The sequence below is a fragment of the Vanacampus margaritifer genome, chromosome 14 (genome assembly GCF_051991255.1).
Source record: "Vanacampus margaritifer isolate UIUO_Vmar chromosome 14, RoL_Vmar_1.0, whole genome shotgun sequence".
NCBI lineage: Eukaryota > Metazoa > Chordata > Actinopteri > Syngnathiformes > Syngnathidae > Vanacampus > Vanacampus margaritifer.
The window spans coordinates 8,776,271-8,799,725 of NC_135445.1; the positions used below are offsets into that span (position 1 = coordinate 8,776,271).

Genomic DNA, 23,455 nt, shown 5'->3' on the forward strand with positions numbered 1-23,455 from the left:
CAGTGAGAATTGCAAAATGCAGGTGCCACACCCCCTATATTCAAGATTTGTTTCTTTGTATCATTTAAAAAACAACAGCAGATTTTATTTATTTTTTGAAAATGTAATGAAAAGAAAGATTGGAAGAAGACTGGTTGTTTTGTTCTTTGTTTGGTGATTTTTCTTTGGTATATACAGTCCTGGTCTCGACCTCCAAAAGTCTTGCTCTCGTCTCGGTCTCGAACTCCAAAAGTCTTTGTTTTGTCTGGGTCTAGACCTCTAAAAGTCTTGGTTTCCTCTCTGTCTCAACCTCCAAAAGTCATGTCTTGTCTCGGTCTCGATACACTCGGTTGGTCTGGTCTTGACTACAACACTAGCATATATTGTAATTTAATTTTGCATTCCGAATACCGAATAAACAATACTGAGCTCCCCCCCAAAAAAAATTAAATAATAATAATAATAATAATAATTTTGCATTCCTAGGAGTACATCCTAAATAGTTACAATGGAAGGCTGATGGCAAAGCTGTTCAATGGTCCATTGGTTTATGTCAAGCATAAAGTATGAGGTTGACATGTTTGGACTGAGCCCCAGCTGACCTTTTTCTGGAAAATGTATCTCGTCATACCTGCTTTTGCCAGTAGGAAATTGTCACTCGTGGTACAATTGTTCCAACCCAAGTGGAAAATGGACACAGACAAACTTAAGTTGTCACTGCAGAACATGCAAACATCTAGAATATTTGACATGATGTGAAACAGAGAACTGGAGTCGATGTGTACTTTGTGATCAAAACGAAGAATGATGATAAAGGAATAAACAACATGAACGAATGATATGTGAATGTCAGGCAACATTCCTGGAACATAAGGTATCCGCTTGCTGCAAATATTCCGTGTGTAGTTTCACATTTTGACTTTTGTAATAATGTCGTCACCAGAAACTCCATAAAGCATGTTTAACCTCAGCATTTTTCTAAATTGGACCAGTTTGGAATTTTTCAGGAACGGTGTAATGGAACAAGATCAGACAGAGGTAAAGACAAAGAGCTGCTAGAAAAGAACTTCAAGGAGGCATACCATACGCAATTTATGAAACATGCACAGTTATGTTGCCTAATATCCCAACAATTTAATTTAACTCCTCCACATAATACAATAAACAGTATAAATCCATTTACTTTTTTTTTTTTATGTTCTAAGGGAAAAAAACACATTTGGCCTAAATGTGTTACATTGTAGTTTTGGAGTCAGATTTGACGTAGATGAAAATGTCAACTGTTAAATGAAGCATAATACCGACGCAATGGTCACGTTTTACTTTGACGTCCTAAATTTTCAACAGATATCATCGAAGGTCATGTTCAGTATAAACACAACCCTGTTGTCGAGTGAATGTGGACTCAACCACCATTTATATTTCATATAAATACTATTTCAATACGCACATCCACATTAAACTTTTCATAATCAAATTATATTTCTCCTTCTAATTGAGATGAGTGTCCAGTAAATGCGTTTCATTTCTTTACTGAGCTGTGTATGTTAAATAGTAGGTTAAAAATTTTCAAGCACCGGCAACACAGAACACCTATAATCTTCAAAGTAACACATTTCTGGAACAGCAAGTGTTGTTTACAGCTGTTCGTGTGTGTCTTTGTGGAATGAGACTGACCCCCCCCCCCCCTCACCTCACAATCTGGTTCCGTTTAATGAGTGTTCCGGTTTTGGGGAAAAAACAAACAACTCAGAAACTGAGAAAGCTAAGGAACAGTAACACGACACTTTGAGTGAACCCACACACAGAACACACAAACACAAACAAACGACGCAGGAAGATTTGTGCATTTTGTGTGTATGTGCAAAGCTATATAAGGGCTCTATTTCCATGGCCAGAATAAATCTTGCGTGGCGTATGTCAGTACAGAGGCTGGTTAGACCCGATGTTGGTAATTTCGCAGCCCTGCCTCTCGCAGATCTGCACTGCGCTAATATTAATCCAGAGGGTTTGATGCCCACTCTTCACATACTTAGGAATGAAATTCATCCCATTATCCCAGCTGTCAAGGACCTTCCCTTCTTCTGTACCGGCCCGCCCAACTTGGCGGAGACTGGTCTGACAATTGGCAAACGCACGTACAAAAATTGTGACCCCCTGACATTTGTGCCAAGGCGCAGATACCCGTCTACAAAAATAAAGTCCTTCGACTCTTTTAATTATCCCCGGGACCACAATGTTTTTTTATGAATAAATAAAGAGTACAATATGGTAAAATGAGCACCATTAACCAACAAAATATTTATCTCCATTCTCCAAATGTTTAAAAGTAATATGAAGAATGAGAACATAAGATACAGGTTCATTTATTTGTGGTAATCACCCCTCATTTAAACTACACTCATCTGTTACCAAAAAGTACAGCCCCCGCCCCCCTGGACTCCATTTTGTAAATACTTTGCTCATTAAAAGGCACGGTAATGAGGCCATGTTGAAAGGCACGGAACTCATACAGTATTTATTTGTTGCATATTAACTGCAAAAGTAACAGAAAATGTCAAGCTCCTGATACGTTACCTCATACGGTTTAACTGTTTTCTGGGTAGCATAAGGTCATAACACAATTCCTGGATTGATTTTTTTTGCCCACATTGCACTATAAAATTCAAATGTAGCTCACTTTTAATCCAAGCCAAAGACAATACAGTACTGAGCAATACTGCTTGGGAATGTTGGCAGCAAACCGCATCCTAGTATTCCTCAGCCAAAACGGGTGTGTGTTAGGCATGGCAGTCCACCAATAATAGTAAAGGAGTTCTAATCAATGAAATAAACTTTATTCATGTTTGTTTATGTGTCCAATTTCCCGATTAGGCTAACAGGGAGCTCTGTCGGCGGAGTTTTGTTTGGGATGGATGTGAAATCCTATTTCATTCAATGAATTAACAAATGCTACTAACACAATTGTTTAATTAACACCAGTCACATTCGGAGGATACATTATATGTACTGCAGGTTAGATATTGGTATTTCCAAGCACAGTAAGCGTTGGAACAAATTATTTCATCAACAATAACAAGCAAATAAGTAGTCGCCAACAACTGGTACACCTGTAGAGTCCTTCCACTGATCCAATTCAAGTACTGTACTTTATGGAACTTTTTTTTTCTTTTCCGGAGAGCTCAGTATTGTTCATTCGGTAATTTTACCGATTTGACATGTCATCATCATTGCTCTCTTTTCTTTTTTTTTCTTTTTTTTGTATGTGGGTGAGTATGTGTATGTGCGTGCGTATTCATTAGTTCACCTAAAACCTATTAGAAAATCCAATACCCTTCACCTAAACCTAACATTTCCAGCCAGAGTTGTGAGGCCGTCAGGAGACCAGAGGAAGGACCAAAGAAAAGAAACTTAACTTGCAAACAATCCAACCTTCCTGTAAATTGCAACTTGTGTCTCGAGAGGGAGTCGCGGCTTGGCCATTAAAAGCACTAAAAGGAGAGGCTGAGTGACAGCGGCAGCCCTAATGCCTGATAGATCCATAATGAGGCGGAGTCTCCGACAACTACCACCGCAGATGAAAGCCCATCTCGTCCACTTGTCATCTGTGGGTTACGGCCATTAAGTATCTGGAGGGAGCAGTTAGCTTTTAGATGCTTCAGGCCAGTTGTCAGAATTAAAGTGGAAGAGGAAGTGGCAGTGACATCCGAGTGCACTTTCCACTTTGAGTCGCGCTTGGCGCCTGTGGTGAGAGATGCTTGCTTTGTGTGTCCAAGGGTTTGTGCAACGGTTGCAGGGTGGTAATTTTTTCCCCCTTAAAACACTCACACAATCGCAGTGAATTGAACTGAATGTTCAAGTGTTTAGCGTGAGGGAAGCGGCGCACAGTCTGAACCCTAGGTGTCAAAGACCGAGAACAAAACGCTCACTGTGTGTGCCCAAGTGTGTGTCGACACACTCGTTGCATGCTTGTTAGTAATGTGTGATAAGGTCTGGCTGCGTGTTGAGAAAGTGTGCGCATGTGAGCCGGACAAACGAAAATGAAAGGACCACCCACAAATTGCATGAGGTCATTCTCGAAGCATGCGCATCCAAAGTCCTACACAGTGGAATTGTTACAGTGGATTTGTACAATTGCAAAGTGGATGAAAGATTGTCGAGGAACGTTTTTTGCTGCTTCTCACAAGACCCCCCCAGTTCAAGAGGTCATGGCGCGCGACGTCATGCGAGACCTACGCATTTCTCGCAAGACCCCAGCATATCTCATGGGACCTTAGTTTTTTTCTGTGTGGCGTAACCTCAGAAAGGAACCAGAGACAAAGAAGAAAAATGCGATAATGGCTATTTGTACAAGAAATTGGAAATGGTTTAGGAAAGTGACAAAATGTCAGGGCAGGACGAAAGATGTTCCCACCACTACCAAGATGTACATTTCTCAAGCCTTGCGGTAAAATTGAGTTTGTGTTAACATTTGATCTCTTTTTTTTTTTAGTCTTCAGGGTCAGATTGGCAACTGTTGTTGGATCTTTCCAACCTGGCAACTCTGTTAGTGCTCATGATTACTTCATTTTTGCAATGCAACAACTTAAAATTAAAGTTTGCCTTAACATTAATTAAATGAATGCCAAGCAAACTGAGCTGGTTTGTTGGATCCCGCATTCCTTCCTTGTGACGTCATCTACGTTACGGAGCGCTCGCAGACTTGGCTGCTAGTTCAGCCTGGTTCTGTCACGTCCCCCCCCCCCCAAATCTATCCTTCCCGTCTCTTACATGTACAAGTCTTGAGCTCTGTTGTAAATGTCTGTATGTGCAAGTTTTTTTTTTCCAGGCTCATACTATGCTCCCCTTTGGGAGTATCCCTCTATTATCTAAGATCTTGGAGCGCTAAAAAGCTGTCTCCCTCTGAGACTTAGTTGCTAGCTCATCCAGGTCGTGTCAGAGTTTGTGTGGAAGAAGAACGTGCGAGCCCGGACCCATCACACACCCTTGGAATGAGCTCGAAGACAGATTGTGAGTCAGGCCCTCTCTTTCTTTCCAAGTTTTTCCCAGCAGAATTGAATCAGCAAAATCTGCAAATGAACCACCTCTCTGTGCTCCATGTTCTACAAAACTGTTTTTACTTTTTTTTTTATTATTATCAGAACTAAATTCCAGACCTTCCAGAAGTCTTGGCTCCACTTAGGGAAAAAAAAAAGTTTTTTATTAAAAAATCCAGAGTTTATGAGGCTTATTTTAACAATAATGAAACTAAGATTCATGAGTACGAGCTGTAGTAACTTTGTCAGCTTTTATAAAAATTTATAAGAGAGTGAAGTAGAGCAGAGATACGTTATTTTTAGACTGGCTCCAATTCAGCGAGTTTGCATTTCAAATATTATCACAAAGTTTATGAGTGAGTGAACTAACTATCCAGGAGAGGGATGCACACCTGGATCAAGTCTTCTAATTTGTCAGCTGTAGCTCAAGTTTACTTTGCATCCTGTCGCAGAACAACATTTGACTGCGAGCCTAATCTGTCATATCCATCTGGGTCTTGTTGTCACCGAGTGAATAACATACTATAAGTATGACAAGTGTAACTGAGAACTCTGAACATATGTCTTCAAGCTTTCATTGACTTTTTTTCCCTGTATGTGTCCTCAGCCTTTTGCCTTCCTTTGTTCTGGTTGGTCTAACCTTGTGCTCCCTTTTCATAGCTTCTCCTCACTCTTCACTTTGTTGTCTATTGCTTACTTTTGTCACCTCAAGGGCAGTTTCAAATATGTTTTTTTTTTTTTTTGCAAATCGATTATAAATGATTGAAAGATTAATTTTAAGATCACATCCATGCTGACATTGTTTTCAAACAAATTTAGGGTAAGATAAAATCGGTTGGTACACGGTGTTACTTGACAAAGAGACATTGTCGACTGCTGTCCTGGCAAGCATGTTACAGCTCAGTCATTTTCACTGATCCATAAGAGTGAGGATGTTTAAATCGGTCATTGACTTCCGAACACACGCGTACAGTCCCCAAAATTTCTCCATCCTGCTCATATGTTGCCACCTACTACTATATTACTTGTATGTCAATCTCCTTGTGTTTCCTCCTCCCTCCCTCTGCTACTCTATGGTACTCCCCCTCCTCACCGGCACCCCCCCCCCCCCCCCCCGTTCCACTCTGCCCTCCATACAATGTGCGCATTGTTCACATTCCCCCACTCCAGAACGCCAAGAAACGGGAACGTCTAACAACCCAGAATACACACAAACACCGAAACACACATACAGTACGTACATACAGACTTTTCATTCTCTAATGTTCTCTTGAACCTAGCGCACGTAAACCGCACGCGTACACCCTCACACTCGCACATAGGCTCTGCTGATTAGTGGGCAGCGCTCAGCACAAGGGCTGGATTGAGAGTCGGAGCTGAGTCATGCGTGACTGCAACCGTGACAGGATTCACAGCTCGTCATCGTACGATACTCCTAAACACTTCTACCGGCTACATATGGTTTAGTCTTTAAATAGCATGTCTGGATAGTAGCTAAATGTGGTAGAGAGTGTTTCATTTGATTCCGTGTGAAACTGGAAAACCGTCAACATTAGCGTTCTACTGTATCTATTAGAGCCTGGACTCGTACACTAAATACGTGTTTGCATATCCATTGTTTAGTCACTGAATCCATTCGTACAGGTTACAAATGGTCTTTTTGCTAAAAAACATGACAGTGCAAAAAATTTATAATCCAATTGGAATATACTAGTAAATGGAGTTGCACTTATATACTTTTCTACAACACCATATCGTCCAAAGTGCTTTTACAAAGTCATTTATTCACTTTTTTGAAAACATCAGAGTATAAATATCCGGTCGACACGCTAACACAACCTGTGGAAAGGTGTTTTTTTTTTAAGTTAAGAATAACTTAAAGTTATTAGGTATAAGGTGTCTGGGCGGTGCTGGATTTCACTTTCCTTTCTTTTCTTTGGTCCTTCCTCGGGTCTCCTGACGGCCTCACGACTCTGGCTGGAAGTGTTCGGTTTAGGTGAACGGTATGGGATTTTTTAATAGGTTTTAGGTGAACTAATGAATACACACACACACTCACGCACATACAAAAAAATAAAATAAAAATAAAAGAAGAGCAATGATGATGACATCAAATTGGTAAAATTACCGAATGAACAATACTGAGCTCTCCAGGGGAAAAAAAAGAATAACTTGAACCCCCAGGATACTTTGCTGTACACTTGGTAAACATTTAAATTCATTTGTGTCTCTTAGCAGCTAACTAGCACTAAGCTAACTCCTGTGAGCGTTTGTCTCTCATGATAGTCCAGCGTCCAAATTTGCTAGGACATTGTCAAACAATGAAGTCATGACAAAGGTGTTGATACACTGCCTGAGTGGGTTTTATTGATCGATTAACACACTCTAAAAACAGTTGGGTCAAAAATAACCCAACTCTGGGTCAAAAATGGACCGATCATCTACTTAAGGGTCTATTTTGACCCAACTTTGAGTCAAGAAATGGATCTACCAACTGATAAATATTGGTCAGATCCTTTACTTGGGTCAAAAAAAATTGAGTCATTTCGTATAAAACAACCCAGAAAGTTGGGTCAAATTGACCCATAAAATGGATCGATCCATTTTTGATCCATAATTGGGTTACTTCTGACCCAACTGAGTGCAGTTTAAAATAATGCTCATTAGCCTGCTAAACATTCCCTTGATTGTTCAGCTATTTTGATGAAAGTACAACACATTTAGTCAAGACAAAAAAAAAGTGGAAAAATTGCACAATATGTCTACTCCACATTGGAACGTTAAGGGGTTAAGGGAATTATCACAGCTAAAGCAGAAAAAAAAAAAAAACGTTAGCTGGTAAATTGAACATTTGCTTCTGGTTTGTCCAGAGCCGCTAACATTGTTGTCTAATTTCTCACTAACATTCAGCCATACACATATTATACAAACCCTTTAATTTAGCTTCACATTTTTCCCAAAGATGGTATCTTGGAAAAGCCTAGTGACAGCTGCAATCTGACCGATGGGGTTTTGGAGAAGCCAATGACGAACCCTTTCATTTTGCATCTCCACATTTTTGCTTCTGTAATCAACTTGCTAAAGAAAGTTTACAAGAAAAGCTATTATTAACAACAAGTGGAATGTAACAGAAACCTATGTAGCCAATCTTTTTGTTTAAACCACAATATGCATGTGCTGTTGTGCTCAACAAATATAGTGTGCACTGCATTTCACATCCTAATTTAGTGTCACTTGTGGTGACAGAATGATTTAACGCAGACCTCCCCAGTTTTAAACTCTGAAGAATGCCACCCATCAAAAAGTGGTTAACAGCATTCTTTCTGGTCATCTCTTACCTTGATTGATTCCAAGTAACACAAAAATATTTTTCAGCAAAATTATTACAACTACTCTCCGCGTATTTCATCACATTTGCAGTTTGCCACTCTTCATCGCACAGCACAGAATGCAAAGAAACACAATCCACAAGGCCGCCATTGTTGTTCCATGACAACACAATGTGATGGATTCGAGCCAATAAAAGTATCACACTGATGAAAAAAGTGCTGCTTTTGCATTGTTTGTTAAATGTCCCATGATAAAACAACACAAAGGTGGTGTGCAAAGTAATTGAACACAGCTTCATGGGAACTAAGCTACAACATAAAGACCACTCGGGTACATTACTGCCATGATGCGCCATCTAAACAGGGCTTCAGAATATTAGTAAAGACATATTGTACTTCCATACCATTCCTCTAGAGTCGATCAAAGAAATGTAGACGCCTAGACAAACGCTAATCAGCATTCCCAAAACTATCTCTGTAATTCTATGAGACACGTTCCCAAACACTAACACAAACCTTCTGATTTACAATCACAAAGCATAAGGAGTGAAAGCTAGACACTGTGCAGAGCCCAGATGAAATTGAAATATGGAGGTTGTCTTTGCTTTTAGCAAGACAGGACAAAATATGATAGCGAGTGTAATTCCCCTGACAGACTCCTACCCTAATTGCCACTTAGATTGACAAACGGCTGAAGCCATGTGCATTGTTTTCTATTCTAAATGGCCACATTGAGACAAGTCACCATCTCCGGCTATTTTAACACCCCTCTGGGTCAAGATAAACTCCACTGTATGTGTCAGCTTTAACGACAGTTTAATGTCAAGTGTGTCATCTTGTGTTCTAAAGAAGAAATAGTGGATTCCAAAGATTACATAACCAAAACTCAAAAGTCACGGGACAAATGTTTCATCTACAGATCTGGTATAATTCAACATCTCTCTTCATCTACATATGAAACAAATCGTGAGTTAACAACCTTACAGACTAGCTTGGTGAAATTCACAGTAAATAGACGACAAAGCAGGGTCTTCTTGTCAGGGACTGTCCATGGATTCCTGGCTAGTTCATCCAATTAGCTCACCTTAGCCGGTCTGTCAGTCAACAAGGGTTTTTCGTGTTGGAGTGCAGACTGAAAGCAAGCAAGCACAACACAAAGTACTTCACTAACAAAGAGGGCTCGTCATAGCTCTTCAAAATACAAAAGTATTGGATTTTCTAAAAGGCTTTTTTCCCCCCCAGTACTTGACAGCAAGTGTCTCAACGCTTTCGCTGGACCACAAAGGCACAGAGATTGAATCCACTAAAGTGCTTTCTTGGTTTTCTTCCAGTCATTATGTGCTAAACAGTAAAAGTTCTGCTCATCTTTTAAGGAACACCGCACTCAAGAATGGCTTATAGGACAATCTCAGTTCTTGCTAGCAATAAAATATTCATGATGTTATTAGAACATTTTACCTCAGATGCTAGAATCATAAATTTGTGTTTGAAATGATTAAGATCACCACCGTGACGGTTTTAATCATTAATGACAAACACATTGGTTCACCTCCACAGTTAATTGTCAAATCAGAGGCACATGATTTATATGGTATGGTTTGTGTCCACCTGTACTCAATCACACATCTTGACCAAGTGTTCCTCATTGTCTCGTCTTTTTGTGAGTGTGTGTGCGTGTGTGTTTATGCTGCATTCGAGGAAGTTGGGAAATTTGATTTATCCCACTTGGACTGTTGCAGTTCTGACCTCAAAGCATTTGAGGCAAATGTAAACAACAAATTTGGCTGATTAGGATAGATTGTTTGCTGTTCTGGTTAACGCACTAGTCATTCCAAGTCACGTTGTGTTACGTGAACTTAGGTCATGAATAAATATATGTTATGTTAATTATGATTTGCTATTCACAGTCTGTGTTTCCATGGGGGTCACCATTGTCGAGTGACGTCAGATTGAAGTCGGTGAAGTTGGGGTCTTTTTTTTTTCCAACTTTGCAATTCGGATCACCAGATCAAAGGGTTGGTCCCATGCACACTTCCTGGTAGTCGGAAAAGGCCAATTTCTCACTTTCCTCAAATGTAGCATTAGTCACCTGATTTCTTTGTCCGATCATTGTCGCTGTTACAAGTCACGTACTCTTGTTTTGTCACTGATTTCCTGGTGTTACTTTGTATTTTTATTTATTTTTTTAAGACTTTGTTGATTTTGTGTTAATATTTTCCCCAGTATCCTTGCTAGCATTTTAGCATGAGCCAAAACAGCTGTTCATTCTGTTTACAAACTGACTATGATAGAACCTTGCAAGATACACATTCCCTTCCCACACTGATAACTTACACAGAGTAGAGTGATCTGAAAATGTCGCCAAAATACAGCTACCAACCAGAAGTCACAATAAAAAATGCTATGATCAGGTACGCTAAATGTATTTTTAGGATTTCAGTATCTGGGAAAAAACAAGGTGAAAACAAAAAATATTCCAGCAACAAAATGGAAAAGGCCACTATTTTCTACTTAAATCACAGACTTGCTACTAGTGGTGTTGGCTCATCCTTGCAGTGCTCATCCAATACCACACAGAGCGAATTTCATTTGGCGGCATCAGTCATTTTCCATCGGATCAGTCTCCTTTGAGCACATATGACATTGGTCAGCTTCTAAACATGTACGATGACATACTGGAGGCTGTTGCAGAGTAATTTGGGAAAAACGTTGTTTACTTGTGAGGAAAACACTGTTGCTCTGAAGAGGGTGTTGTGTATATTTTAGGAATTACGAGAAAGGAACTACCAAGCCATGCAGGATGAAACGGTTTAAAAATGCTCACTGAAGTCACTTGCTGGTGCAGTGGTACCTCAAAGATTGACCACAATTCGTCCTGGAACGCTGGTCAAACTTTGATCTGGTTGACTTTCAAAACATTTTACATGAATTCAAATTCGTTCGCTTCAGAATCCATAGTGTTGGCAACAGAATACACAGCCCAGTCCTACTCAGTTGCACTGATGGTTTGCATGATATCACGTTACGCATGATGAGAACAAAAAATTGTTAGATCTTATAAATAATAATCAATAATGTGTGCTCTAATGTTTAAAACAATTTAAAGCATGTGGTAAGTGTACTGTAAAATATTTTATTCTAGGGATGGGCAAGGTATCGATACTTGCGGCAGTCAGCCACCATCTTGTGGGCACTTTATAATCAGGAAGTAGAAATGAATTTAAATTAATTTCATGCAATTTTAAGGAAAAGGGCTCTATTGGAATATTTAGGTTTTTCTTTAAAATGATCTGTCATTGTTTTTTGTTTTTTTTATGTATCTAAAGTACTAGTCATATCACTACTTGGCACAGATACCAGTGACCAATCAAGAGTTTATTTGAATCTGAAAAAATGTGTCATGGAACCATCCCTATTTTATACCATATAAAAAATTCTGTATTGAGGTAATCAGTCTCAACAGTAGCCTACCAAAATTACTCAACTGAACTGTTGTTCCAGTGAATTTCTAATGTGGTAGATTAAAAAAAAACAGTCTGGCATAAGTTGAAACATGGCAAGTAAATATATAAATGCCCTTGAAGGACATTCCTTTTCTGCATTGTAGCAACCAAAATGCAACTACTACCTGCATGAATGTGAAAGCAATCCGCACTTTGAGATGAAGAATGGGTGGAATGCAAGTCTTTAGACCAGGAGGAGGAGGAGGAGGCTTGGAATATTCACAACAAAGATGTCTCAAGGACACACTTTTTTTTTTCTTTTCTGACGGATGTCTGAGCTCATATCAGGAAACGTAAAACAGTCATCTCAAGAAGAGACAATAAATCTTTGCAAGGGACTTTTGTTTGACCACGAGAGTCGGAAGTCACAGACATCAAATGCTCCTGTCACTTTTGCTTTTCTTTAAACATGAATATTCATTTGGGACAACTCTTTCAAGTAGAAATAATGGCTGTGCAGCTTCCTCTGGTTACCGAGGAAACCAGTAAGATCCTGAGGAGGATCCGTCATATTTTGACTGCTGGTCTGTTATATCCATGGCGACAGAATGTGTATCCACTTAAGCAATCATGAGAACTTGCGAAAAGCTTAACTACCAAAAATCCTTTCCAACATTTATTATAAGGTCAAATTATCTTAAGCCAAGTCTGCAACGGTGTTTAAGATAAAAAGTAGGTTACCTTTTGGTAATTGTTTGGAGGGAATCATACACATAGACTGAGTCTACATTAAATCCGAGATAACTTGTAAAGTGAGAAATAGCCCGTAGCCAACAAATCAGTGTTGACATTACAAGTGAAAGAAAGGTTGGGAAGATGAAGGTAATCTCCATAATTAAAACATCTTGAAAAAGCACTGACTCTTCTCACCCTGAGCCAAAAGTGTAAAAGCTTTTCACACTCTGCTTTAGCATCAAAGACCCCCTGAAGGTTGTGGTCATAGGTGGTAAGTAAACAGTGCCCTGACACATGCCCATGCAAAACTATTAAAAGTTTGAAAAGAAAAAGAAAAAAAGTGTCGGACAGTAATGTACAATATGGATAACATTACTTCATCTACACTCATTTGTATACATGTAAATATATATTTTTTTAAACAGCATACACATCACGCAAGTCTGCTATTTTGTATGAATGTGAAGAGACTCACCTCTCAGGCAGATTACACCGTAACTAGAAATTGACACCTATATGACAGTTAAGGGTATTAAAATAAAACATTTAAAATTAGGTTTTGGGGGGAAGGTGGTTCACCAATAGGCATTTTGGACACTTTTGTCAGATTGATATCAGCGTGAAATACCTTAAATCCCAATGTAGCATTTTTGCTTAAAATTGCATGAACTTAATAGCAATTTTATATTCTTCTAATTTCTAGTTCCTGGTCATAAAGGGCCACATTAAGCCAGCGGATACTGGTATTGGTGGCTGTCACAAGTATCAATACCAATAAGGCTTGGTATCGGCCATCTCTTATTCTCTTTAAAGTTGCAAAATCATCACTTTCTTGGAAACACCCCAAATAGCAGATTTCATTTGTTAACAACATTACCTCATTAAAGAGCGCAAGTCATTTTCAACACTTTAGATTGGCTGATTTGTGTCCATTTCCAAGTTGCAGATTTCAGAGTTGCGATCATTTATCTGTCTATGCAAAAGTTGGCCTCCTGACCACATTTAAGCAGAGCTCGTGCTTCAAGATGAATTATTATGTCAGTAAAGCACCACAGGGGGGTTGTTTACAGAAAATCATCCATTTGAGTTTAAACAGTTACATTACCGGTCATTCTTCCTTAGTCTTGCAAACTGTCTTGTTTCATTGAGGATGACAGAAGTGGTTTAAAAATATTGACAAACTGTAGAAGATCTTTTTTTTTTTTTATAGTTGGGCGTAAATTTATAACACAGTACTGAATGCAGGCTTAACACGCCTGTTGAAGTGATTAAGACAGTTATCTGGTTCCACGCTAAGATCCCAGCCTCCGTGGCGCAATAAGCCCCCTCACCGCTGTGCTCCTTTCCTTTAACTGCGCACCAACGAGCGAAATAACGGAGTAGAAAGCCCAATTGAGGCGTCTGCTTATGCTATTATCAAAAAAGTCTTTATCAGAACCAAATGCTTGCCATGCACGTCTACGTGGCAGGTATGCTTATATGTAAAATGCCCACATGCATAAACAGAAGCAAATAAACTTTTTTTTCTCCCCCCCTCTTAATTAATTGAAATACTATTTGGATCAAGTGTGTCATACTTACATGTTCCACGTGACAACAGTAGAAAGATGGTTTAGTGTACTTCCCGATTGCCTCCTAGACGTCCCAAACCAAAAAGTTAAGATTCAAAAACCTGAAATTCCTTCCGCAGAGTATACAAACTCGGGCTGCACTCCTGTCAAAGTGATGAGCTGTCAAAATCCAACATGAAGCCAAGTAGTAGCATTGTATGTCCAAATAAACACGCAACACTTGTTTTTCCCAGCGGAAAGTTGCAGTTCTCCTTCCCGCATGAAGTCGCTAGATGCTCTCCTCCTCCTGGTGCCTGGTGCGCGCTCTCCCTTGCGTCTCTCTTTCTCTCCCTCCCTCCGTCACTCCTAGCTCCAGGAAGGGACCTTGTTGTCTGAGTATGACGTCACTGACACGCGCACGCGCGCCCACTGTGGAAAAATGATGGCTAAATAAACTGACGCGCTGGAGTTTGCCGCATGAGTGCAAACAACATAACATTGTGAGCGTCTGCCTGAAACGTGTTTAGAAATGTGAGCATTCGTCAACATGCAAACGTGATTAAATATTTAATCTTGAACAGAACTACTTCAGTAAATAAATAAAGAGGGCCTGTTACAAAAACAGTACTGCTAAATTTAATTTTAGGAAGTTAATGTAAGTGCAAAGAAATCACTGATTGTGCAGCAAATGTCCTAAAAATATAAAAACACAAATCATCTTATTAAAAACTAACAGCACAAAGTATGGATATATCATCCATACATCCATTCTTTGAACTGCTTCCTCACAAGGGTTGTGGGTGCGAAATGGCGTACACAATAAAATGGTCGCCAGCCAATCACAGATGGATAGATCAATGGATCCTAATTGCATTAAATATATTCGTATTCATAAAAATTAAAATAGTGTTTTAACAATAAATTAATCTGATGAAATTTAGGATAGCTTTGAATATTCTCTTTTCTTACTGTATGCAATCTTTACAGTGGAGGGTTTAATTCCATATCCAGATTCTGTGCTATTGTGCCAATATGTACTGCTACATGGCTATTCAAATCACAAGTTTGCAAATAGCTTAAAAGTGTAATTCTGATATTGTTGCAGTAAAAAAAATTCAACTAAATATTATTCAAACCAAATCTCAAAATACTGTAATATAAGCCTAGTTTCATTGTGTGTATCATAAGCCTACTTTTTTTTTTCTCTTTTTAAAAGTCCCCAGAAGTTGCAAGTTCTCCCCCCCCCCCCCCCTCCTGCTTAATTGGAAACACATTTTTTTTCCCAGTAACTTGTTAAGCGAGAGAAACAGGAAGTGAATGAGGTCTGGAGTGGAGAGGGGAAAAAAAAGAGACTCAAAAGAGAGACTATTTTTCTTACATATTAACTTTCTATATATTATCTTCAAAATATTTCCTCCTGTCTGACTATGTTGGCTACGCTTGTATGTGTCCCATTGATCCTAAAAATGGGTCTCATACTGAATTTCTCAAGCCATGAGAAAGTATTTGCCATAGGACCGTTTATATCTGCCAACTCAGCACCATCTGTGAGCATTTACTAAGGTGTTTAACCTGCTGCTTCTCCCATATAATAAAATGTTAAAGCCACAAAACACTGAACAATGTGCTGTTCTCATTTGTCTCATAACAAATCGACATGCTGCTTTTGTTATTTCGTTTTATAGTCATGCAGCCGCACGGTCTTTCAAAGGCCCCAATCGGCCATCAACTGTCAGAGGTCGAGCATGTTTCAGTGACAAAACATCTGAGATCCTCCTGTTGGACATTTTTCATCTCGTTAAAGATCCTTTTTATCTGAGTGTGTGTTCATGTCGTACAATAAGTTATGTCTGGGATGTTCTTTCATGTGGCAGCTGAAGTTATCTTACTATTTGAAAAATACAATTTTTGAAGAAAAGCTACATCACAACGTGTCACAGTTCATGTCTTTGACACGATGTTTTAATTAATCTCTGTGACAATAAAGCTTTATTTGTATACCTTTAGTTCAAAGCTTAATTAAGTTTGATGAAATGTTGTCCTTAAATGATATCCTTTGTGATCAATTAAATGTTGTAACTGTGTCAACAAGGGTAGAAGCTAAAAACAATTGACTTGCTTATTCTTCTACTTATATATCTATTTATGTTTAAAAAAAAAAAATTGACCTTCTTTGGAGGCATCACTCACTGGGATGGAGCATGAATATGCGAAACTCCGCAGTGACTTTGGCCGCCAGTGCCTTTTTTCGGACCGCCATGTGGAGCTGCTGGTCGATATGGCTCCGAACCCAAAACTGGCATTGCAATTCGTTGTAAAAGATACAAGAGACCTGGGAGTGCAAGGTTGCTGGGAAATGTCGGAGCATGAGGTGACTGAAACGGTTAAAATGAAAAATAAGGGAAATTTCAGTGGATATAATTCTAGTCAAAGTACTAAAAGTGTTTACTAGGTCAATTAACTAGATATACTATACTAGGTCTAAACAAGACCAATGGAAAAGCAATCAGTTAAGGTCATTGGGTTTATGCAGGGACATTAAATATCTTAAAGATGGCATGCGGCGTCGGATCGAGTCGGAAAACGTCGGGGGGCGCGTTTTTTTTTTTTTGTGCTTTATGACACGAAGCCTCGAAAAAATACACAGATTAAGCACCGACTGAGGCAGTTTTTCCACCGATCCGGGTCAGTACAGACGATCCATCTCAGTGTGTGTATTTTTTAGAGGCTTCGCATTATATAGCACTTGCCGAAAATGTGAGCATTTGTCAACGACAGAGACGGAAGTGCTGCCGAGATTTTAGCGCACTTCTTGAAACAGGCCTGTTGATAATGTTTCCTTCCAGGTTAACACAGAAAGATTTGAGTATGACCACCAGGGAATAAATCATGTGGAAGGAGGATGGCCTAAAGATATCAACGTGCTAGAGATGGAACAAACAATTCGTTTTAGAAAGAAGGTGGAGAAAGATGAAATCTACATGAATAGCGTCATGATGCTAGGCCCGGTAAGTACGAGTCCTGTTTTTACGACCGCAACCAGTTCCGAAAAAATGTCTAAATGTTCTGTGATTCAGCTTGTAGGACAATGTGTTGGACAGAACAACGCAGTAGACATCTACCAAGAGTACTTTCAGAATGAAGAATTGCTCGACGAGATTCAGGAAACACCGTCTGTTAAGTTTGTCAATAAATTCAGGTACTTCTTGGCCTTATGTTCTTAAAGGAGCAATACGATTTTTTTTTTCTTTAAATTTTGCTGATTATAAAAAATATATCTTCAGAGACCAGAACCAGGTAAAACGAAACATCACCAATCTTTCTTGGCAAGCCAGTGGCGGGGCAAATCTGGCAGCTGCTTACTCCTGCCTTGAGTTGCAGAAAGCACCAGCAGACTTGAGCAAAGACTCTTACATCTGGGACATTGGTGGGTGAAATAGACAGATGGATTGCTAACCCTGCAGTCTGTCAATACTGTTTACTCTTATGTGTTGCAGAGAACCCCAACCAACCTCTGACTATTCTCAAACCGGAATCACAACTCTTCTGTTTGGCTTACAATCCCCAGGATTTACACTGTCTTATCAGTGGGTGCCTCAATGGACAGATAGGTGGGTTCTGGTAAAAAAAAAAAAAAAAAATCTCTCTAGCCATGGATATCCTAAATGTGGTGTTTCTTACAGTGTTATGGGACGAACGTGTTGGCCAACATCCTGTGGAGGTTTCTGCTTCGCAGCAGAGTCACATGGACCCTGTTTACAAGATCAAATGGTTGCAATCCTCCACTGAAACAGAAGCCTTCTCTGCCTCCACCGACGGACAGGTCACCGATAGATGAATATTGCGTGTTCTGTATGGATCGTTGAGTGAGCATTGTCTTCAATAACAGATTCTGTGGTGGGATATTCGGAAACTCAGCGAGCCCACAGACCGGCTGATTCTGGACCTTAGTAGGCAGGATAACCTCGACACTGCTTTAAGAGCCGTCTCTCTGGAGTATAACGTCGCCACGGTTAGTTTATGTCCGTCCGTCCCGTCCGTCTTCTTCCGCTTATCCGGGGTCGGGTCGCGGGGGCAGCAGCTTTAGCAGGGAAGCCCAGACTTCCCTCTCCCCAGCCACTTCAGCCAGCTCATCCGACGGGACCCCAAGGCGTTCCCAGGACAGCTGAGAGACATAGTCTCTCCAGCGTGTCCTGGGTCGTCCCCGGGGCCTCCTGCCGGTAGGACATGCCCGGAACACCTCCCCAGGGAGGCGTCCAGGAGGCATCCGAACCAGATGCCCGAGCCACCTCAACTGGTTCCTCTCAACGTGGAGGAGCAGCGACTCGACGCTGAGTCCCTCTCGGATGACCGAGCTTCTCACCCTAAGTTAGTTAGTTAGTTAGTTTATGTCCTTCCACAATTTTCACCATATTTTGAATTGTTGAGTAAACAAGAGTGGGGGATATACTGATGGTTGCGCGTGCATTGACAAGTTTACTGTCCTCAAACACTCCTCTTCCAACTGTCCTGGGGTGTATCATGTTAAACATTACCTTGCATTGTTTTAAATTGTTTCCCCGTGTCTGATGAACAACAATCTCTTCAATGTGTGAACATTTGAAGCTCTCGTGAAAACTGTCCTGTGTTTACAGCCAGACACATTCTTGGTGGGGACGGAACAGGGAGCTGTTGTGTATTGCAACAGGGTGGCTGAGACTCCGGCTGAGAAGATTGTATGTACATACGATGGCCACCATGGACCTGTCTACGCCATCCAGAGGAGCCCGTTCCTTTCCCAAAACTTCCTCACCGTGGGAGACTGGGGGGCCCGCATTTGGGCGGATGACATCAAAGAGTCTGCTATCATGTGGACAAGGTATAATTGTATTTTGGTTGTTACGTTCTCTCATCCTGCTCCTATCTTCTTGGTTGCTTAAATCTCTGGTGTTTTGGGGGAGCGGCCAATCATCAGTCTCTGTTGTGATCAGGCACCAGACGGCATACTTAACAGATGCCCGCTGGAGTCCTGTCAGACCCGCGGTCTTCTTCACTGTGAAGATGGATGGGTGGCTGGACATCTGGGACATCTTGTTTAAGCAGAACGACCCCACTCTTAGTATCAAGGTATTAAGGATCCTCCCCCCCCCCATGCTTTAATGAAGGCATTTTGTTTTTGCTTAATCAATTATGTTTTTTTTTTCCAGGTGCGCGATGAACCTCTAAGTAGCCTCCAGGTACATGAGGGTGGATGCATGATAGCTAGCGGCTCTCAGCTGGGGGTCATCACACTAATGGAAGTCAGCTCAGGACTGTGCACCCAACAGATGAATGAGCCGGACATCCTGGCCGAGGCGAGACCTGCCAAATGTCGAATAACTTATTCAACAGTTAATGTCATCGATTTGTTTTATATCGCATCACGATGCATCTATTTTGATGTTGTAGATGTTGGAGCGTGAGGCGAAGCGCGAAAAGATCCTCAGAGCTATGAGAATAGGGGACGAGGACGAGAACAGCGAGGAAGGTCCAAAAGAGTTGACCCTCAAACCTGAGTATGACTTTCACAATCTGGTTGAGTCGGAGCAGAGGAGGAAGCAATGGGAGTCAAGACAGCGGGTAAAGTATTGATATCATTTAATAGAAGTGAAAGCTTGACAGGAAGTATGTGTGAATGCTGAGAGGGTTCACCCACACTATAAGTTTGGGCTGTGCCCAGCTGGGCCGCATGGGCGTAAGCCATTTGGTACTCTCCATATAGCCCTAAATCTAGGCTTCCGTTTGAGGGGGGGGGGGGGGGGGGGGGACATCTCCCCATCTCCCTTTTTTTTTTTCTGTAGAGCTCAGTATTGTTCATTCGGTAATTTTACTGATTTGACATGTCATCATCATTGCTCTCTTTTTTTTTTATATTTTTTGTTATGTGGGTGAAGTATGTGTATGTGCGTGCGTGTGTGTGTATTCATTAGTTCACCTAAAACCTATTAAAAAATCCCATACCGTTCACCTAAACCGAACACTTCCAGCCACAGTCGTGAGGCCGTCAGGAGACCCGAGGAAGGACCAAAGAAAAGAAACACAAAAGAACACATCTCCTTGGATCACTGGGAACCTCCAACTCTCCACAACGATAAAATGACAGATCAGATCAGGGATCATTTTGAGCACTTTGGAATCAGTCGACAAATTTTACTCCTGGACAGGCCGTCAGTACTGACGGACTTCCCGTTTCATGCCCGTTGTGTTGACGAATGACGCGAACCTTTGGGAAAATTACGGGCTAAGCACTGGCGGAAGTTATTGTCCGTCACTGTAATCGTCACTAACCAGATGAAATGACGACAGACCTCGCAGTCCATCACTGATGGACACCCGTTTTGTTGACGATTGACGGATTGTACGACTGACAGAATACCCGTCTCTGCCTGTTGGTCCTAAAAGAGTGATGACAAAACAATGATCAAAGCGTGGTTAAAAATATAATGACGGACTGACATCTACAGCTTGAAAAAAATGACGGAAGGGCCAGCAAAATTTTCTAAAATGCCCACCCCTGGTGTTTTTTATGACCTTGTTTATCACATTTGAGCTGAAAGCTGTCATCTTACTTTCTTCATCTTTGTCTGTCACAGCATTACCCATAGATTGGAGAAGCAGATAGCAGAAGACGACAAGGCTCCCAAGAAGTAGAACTACCAGAACTTCAAGATGGTGCTCACAATATGGTCACAATTTCTCAAGGCGACCAATAGTTAAATAATAGTTCTAAGATCACCTTTTTGCTTCACTCATCTTCTCGCTACAGATATTAGTGGTAACTAAAGTCAAGCACCAAAATACTTCCTCAATGCTAATAAGTGAGATTTTAGAAGGGTCTTGTATAGAAACATTTAAAAACAATACTTCTGGAGGACAGTGTGCGTGAGACGTAGACTGCAAGATTGAAACATTAGGAGTGTCGAGGGCAGCAATTTGACAAACCACAGAGGAACTTTAGTTAATATATTGTAGCATGGATGAGCAAGCAGAGGAGACGCCCGCATTGAAAACAAGGAAAACACAAGGGAAAGGGAAAACCTAACTATTGCTCTAACCCTGAAACCCTCAAAATCTCAGCAGGATGGAAGAGCTCAAGGTTGTCTGCAAAGTTATTACACAAAATACTTACCGTGTTTGGACTGAATTGTGTGTCCTCACTTCTAGTTCTAGTGGGAATGTGCAACCTTAGACTAAGACTTTGTCATTTCTGTCGCTGTTATTATTCATGTTACAACGTGAAGGCACAATGAGGAATTGAGGGTCATAAAATTGGAATTAAAAGCTTGTTATGATCAAGATCACTTGCCAGTGAAATTTCTCAAACACTCAAAATAGTCGTAGTTTGGAATAAATGGGAATGCACAACAATGGTAGCATGTACATGTGTTTGCAGTAAACAAAACACTCAATGCTGCAAAAGGGGGGGGGGGCACTTGGTGTTGATATTACATCATTTTTAACTCTTTATGTGCAGGTATTACTGACGTGATTTTTGTAACCACTGGTTACAGATATTATGGTTCCTTTCAACAGGACCATCTTTGGCATACACAGCCAATTGCATCTGGTGTTTATGAGAACATTTTTAGTCTGTAGCCTTTGAAATGTGCAGGCGACCCCTCCATCTGACATTTGGCTCAGCAGATAAAAAGAAGCCTCTGCATTTTTGAATGTATTTAAAGTGTATCAAAGGGCCTACATTCTATCAATGTCATCAATCTTTAGAAAAAAGAAAGAAAAAGAGAGAGCAATGATGAGATGTCAAATCGGTAAAATTACCGAATGAACAATACTGAGCTCTCCAGAAAAAAAAATAAATAAAAAAAAATAAATAAACCCATTTCTATTTGGAAGCAGACTTTTTCAACCTGCCTTTCGCAGAAGCGTTAGGTAGGGTTATAAAAGAAAAAGCAGTTAAGTGAGCATGTGACAGGCAAAGAAGTTTTATGGCATTAACGGAGCCACGGCATGAGTAAGGGGGGCGGGGTTGAGGGGGGGGTGGGTGGTTGGGGTTAGTCAGGGTGAAGTTGAGGGGGGAGGTGAACAAGGACCAAGGAAGCTGAAATGACAAACTACAAATTCAATGACTTGAAAATTCTGCGAATGCTGAGCGCTGCTCTTACTACAATAATAAACCACGGACCATAAAACATGCAATAGAAATCTCCATATACAATATGGGTGGTTGTGGCTCGCAAAGAAATCAGGCTTTCCGAAAGGAGACTTAGTTCATTCTCATTTGACTGGAATATAGCCTACAGAATCCTCCATTTACAGAGTACAAAAGGGGAGAGTCAGACTGTCTCCTTGACTGAATGAGCAGGAAAAACACATGAACTGGAGAAGAGAGATTATCCACGATGACTTCCTTCATCTCATGTAGTGACGGATAATAAAAGCTCTCTGTTGGTGCCTTTTGTGATAGTGTTCCTTTCCTAATGAACTTCTGTCGGCAAATACAGCCTGTTGTGTAATCATTCTTAAAGCGTAGTCATAGCCAGACAGTCTCTATTTTATAGCGACACATAAACAACTTACACTCAATCAAATCATAAAATAAGATGTTATAAAAAAGATTTGTCATTTGTTTCTGTATTAGTCACGGGCTACTGAAGAGCCTATGGGAAATCAACTAAAAACGGTCATGCTTTTCGTGCATATGACACAAATAAATTCTTGTGGTCAAATAACAGCTCTTTTATAATCGCCATACACATCTCTTAAATGGCTCAGCTTCAGTAAATGGCTAAGGTGAGTGAGGTTATTGGTTGCTACCTGAGCCATGAGTACCCGTGATGTCATTTTCAGTCAACATTAAGTGGCAAAATGGTCGTCCACGGAAGTGGATAAAAATGTCACGGTTCGGATCGGATCACTTTCGGATCAGCAGCAAAAAAAGAAAAAAAAGTAATTTGTCTTCATTTATTTTGTAAAATACTCCCCCCCCGCCCCCACTAAATAATAAAAAATATATATATTCAAAATGTCTAATATAGCCGGTAAGGATTTAGGAACACAACTTTTAAGTGCAACAATATGAGAGTACAATTATTGTAAAGAAAAAAATTGCCTAGCAAGTTCTCAGTTTTGCTTGGCCAGCATTTCCCAGACTTGTGTTACATCAGGATTTCCGTTTTTGTCCTTATAGCGCCGACTGACCAAAACACTTGTCTGTTTTGTTAGTTTAAATACTTACTGTAACTTAAAGGTGACTACACATTGGTTTCTGCTGTAGTTTTACAGTATATTGTACCTTAAGGATGCTAAGCTAAAATGCTAATGCAGCTTCCAGTGGCTCAGCATGGGAAAAACATTAGCATGTTACAGAGGTGGCCTTTTTTTTGTGCACATCTAAGCTCAGGTTC

The 23,455-nt window shown here is 40.4% G+C and overlaps 2 protein-coding genes across 6 annotated transcripts in view; one reads left to right on the top strand and one right to left on the bottom strand.

Annotated features, from left to right (window-relative positions):
• Positions 1–14,408, bottom strand: part of lpar1 (lysophosphatidic acid receptor 1) — a 30,712-nt gene extending 16,304 nt beyond the window's left edge. The window contains exons 1-2 of one of the 3 annotated variants that reach the window (XM_077585558.1): positions 9,803–10,133; positions 9,429–9,476 (exon numbers count right to left, since the gene is read on the bottom strand). The gene's annotated coding sequence lies outside the window, so the exon portion shown is untranslated. Of the gene's footprint in view, positions 1–9,428; positions 9,477–9,802; positions 10,134–14,103 lie in introns of those variants that run through there. The other 2 variants (XM_077585557.1, XM_077585559.1) reach the window with 2 other exon arrangements.
• Positions 14,409–16,151: 1,743 nt separating this feature from the next.
• LOC144034321 (dynein axonemal intermediate chain 2-like) lies at positions 16,152–22,502 on the top strand. Of its 3 annotated transcripts, XM_077543070.1 has the most exons (12): positions 16,152–16,443; positions 16,919–17,080; positions 17,150–17,271; positions 17,357–17,499; positions 17,570–17,683; positions 17,756–17,895; positions 17,962–18,084; positions 18,707–18,930; positions 19,043–19,178; positions 19,259–19,405; positions 19,500–19,670; positions 20,684–22,502. In XM_077543070.1, exons 1-12 carry the CDS (start codon positions 16,267–16,269, stop codon positions 20,693–20,695), a joined length of 1,671 nt encoding a protein of 556 aa, XP_077399196.1. In that variant the 5' UTR covers positions 16,152–16,266; the 3' UTR covers positions 20,696–22,502. The 3 variants fall into 3 exon arrangements, with proteins under 3 accessions (XP_077399196.1, XP_077399195.1, XP_077399198.1); XM_077543069.1 differs by having other exon boundaries at positions 16,919–17,271; XM_077543072.1 differs by lacking the exon at positions 20,684–22,502 and having other exon boundaries at positions 19,259–19,421; positions 19,500–19,664.
• The last annotated feature ends 953 nt before the right edge of the window (positions 22,503–23,455 follow it).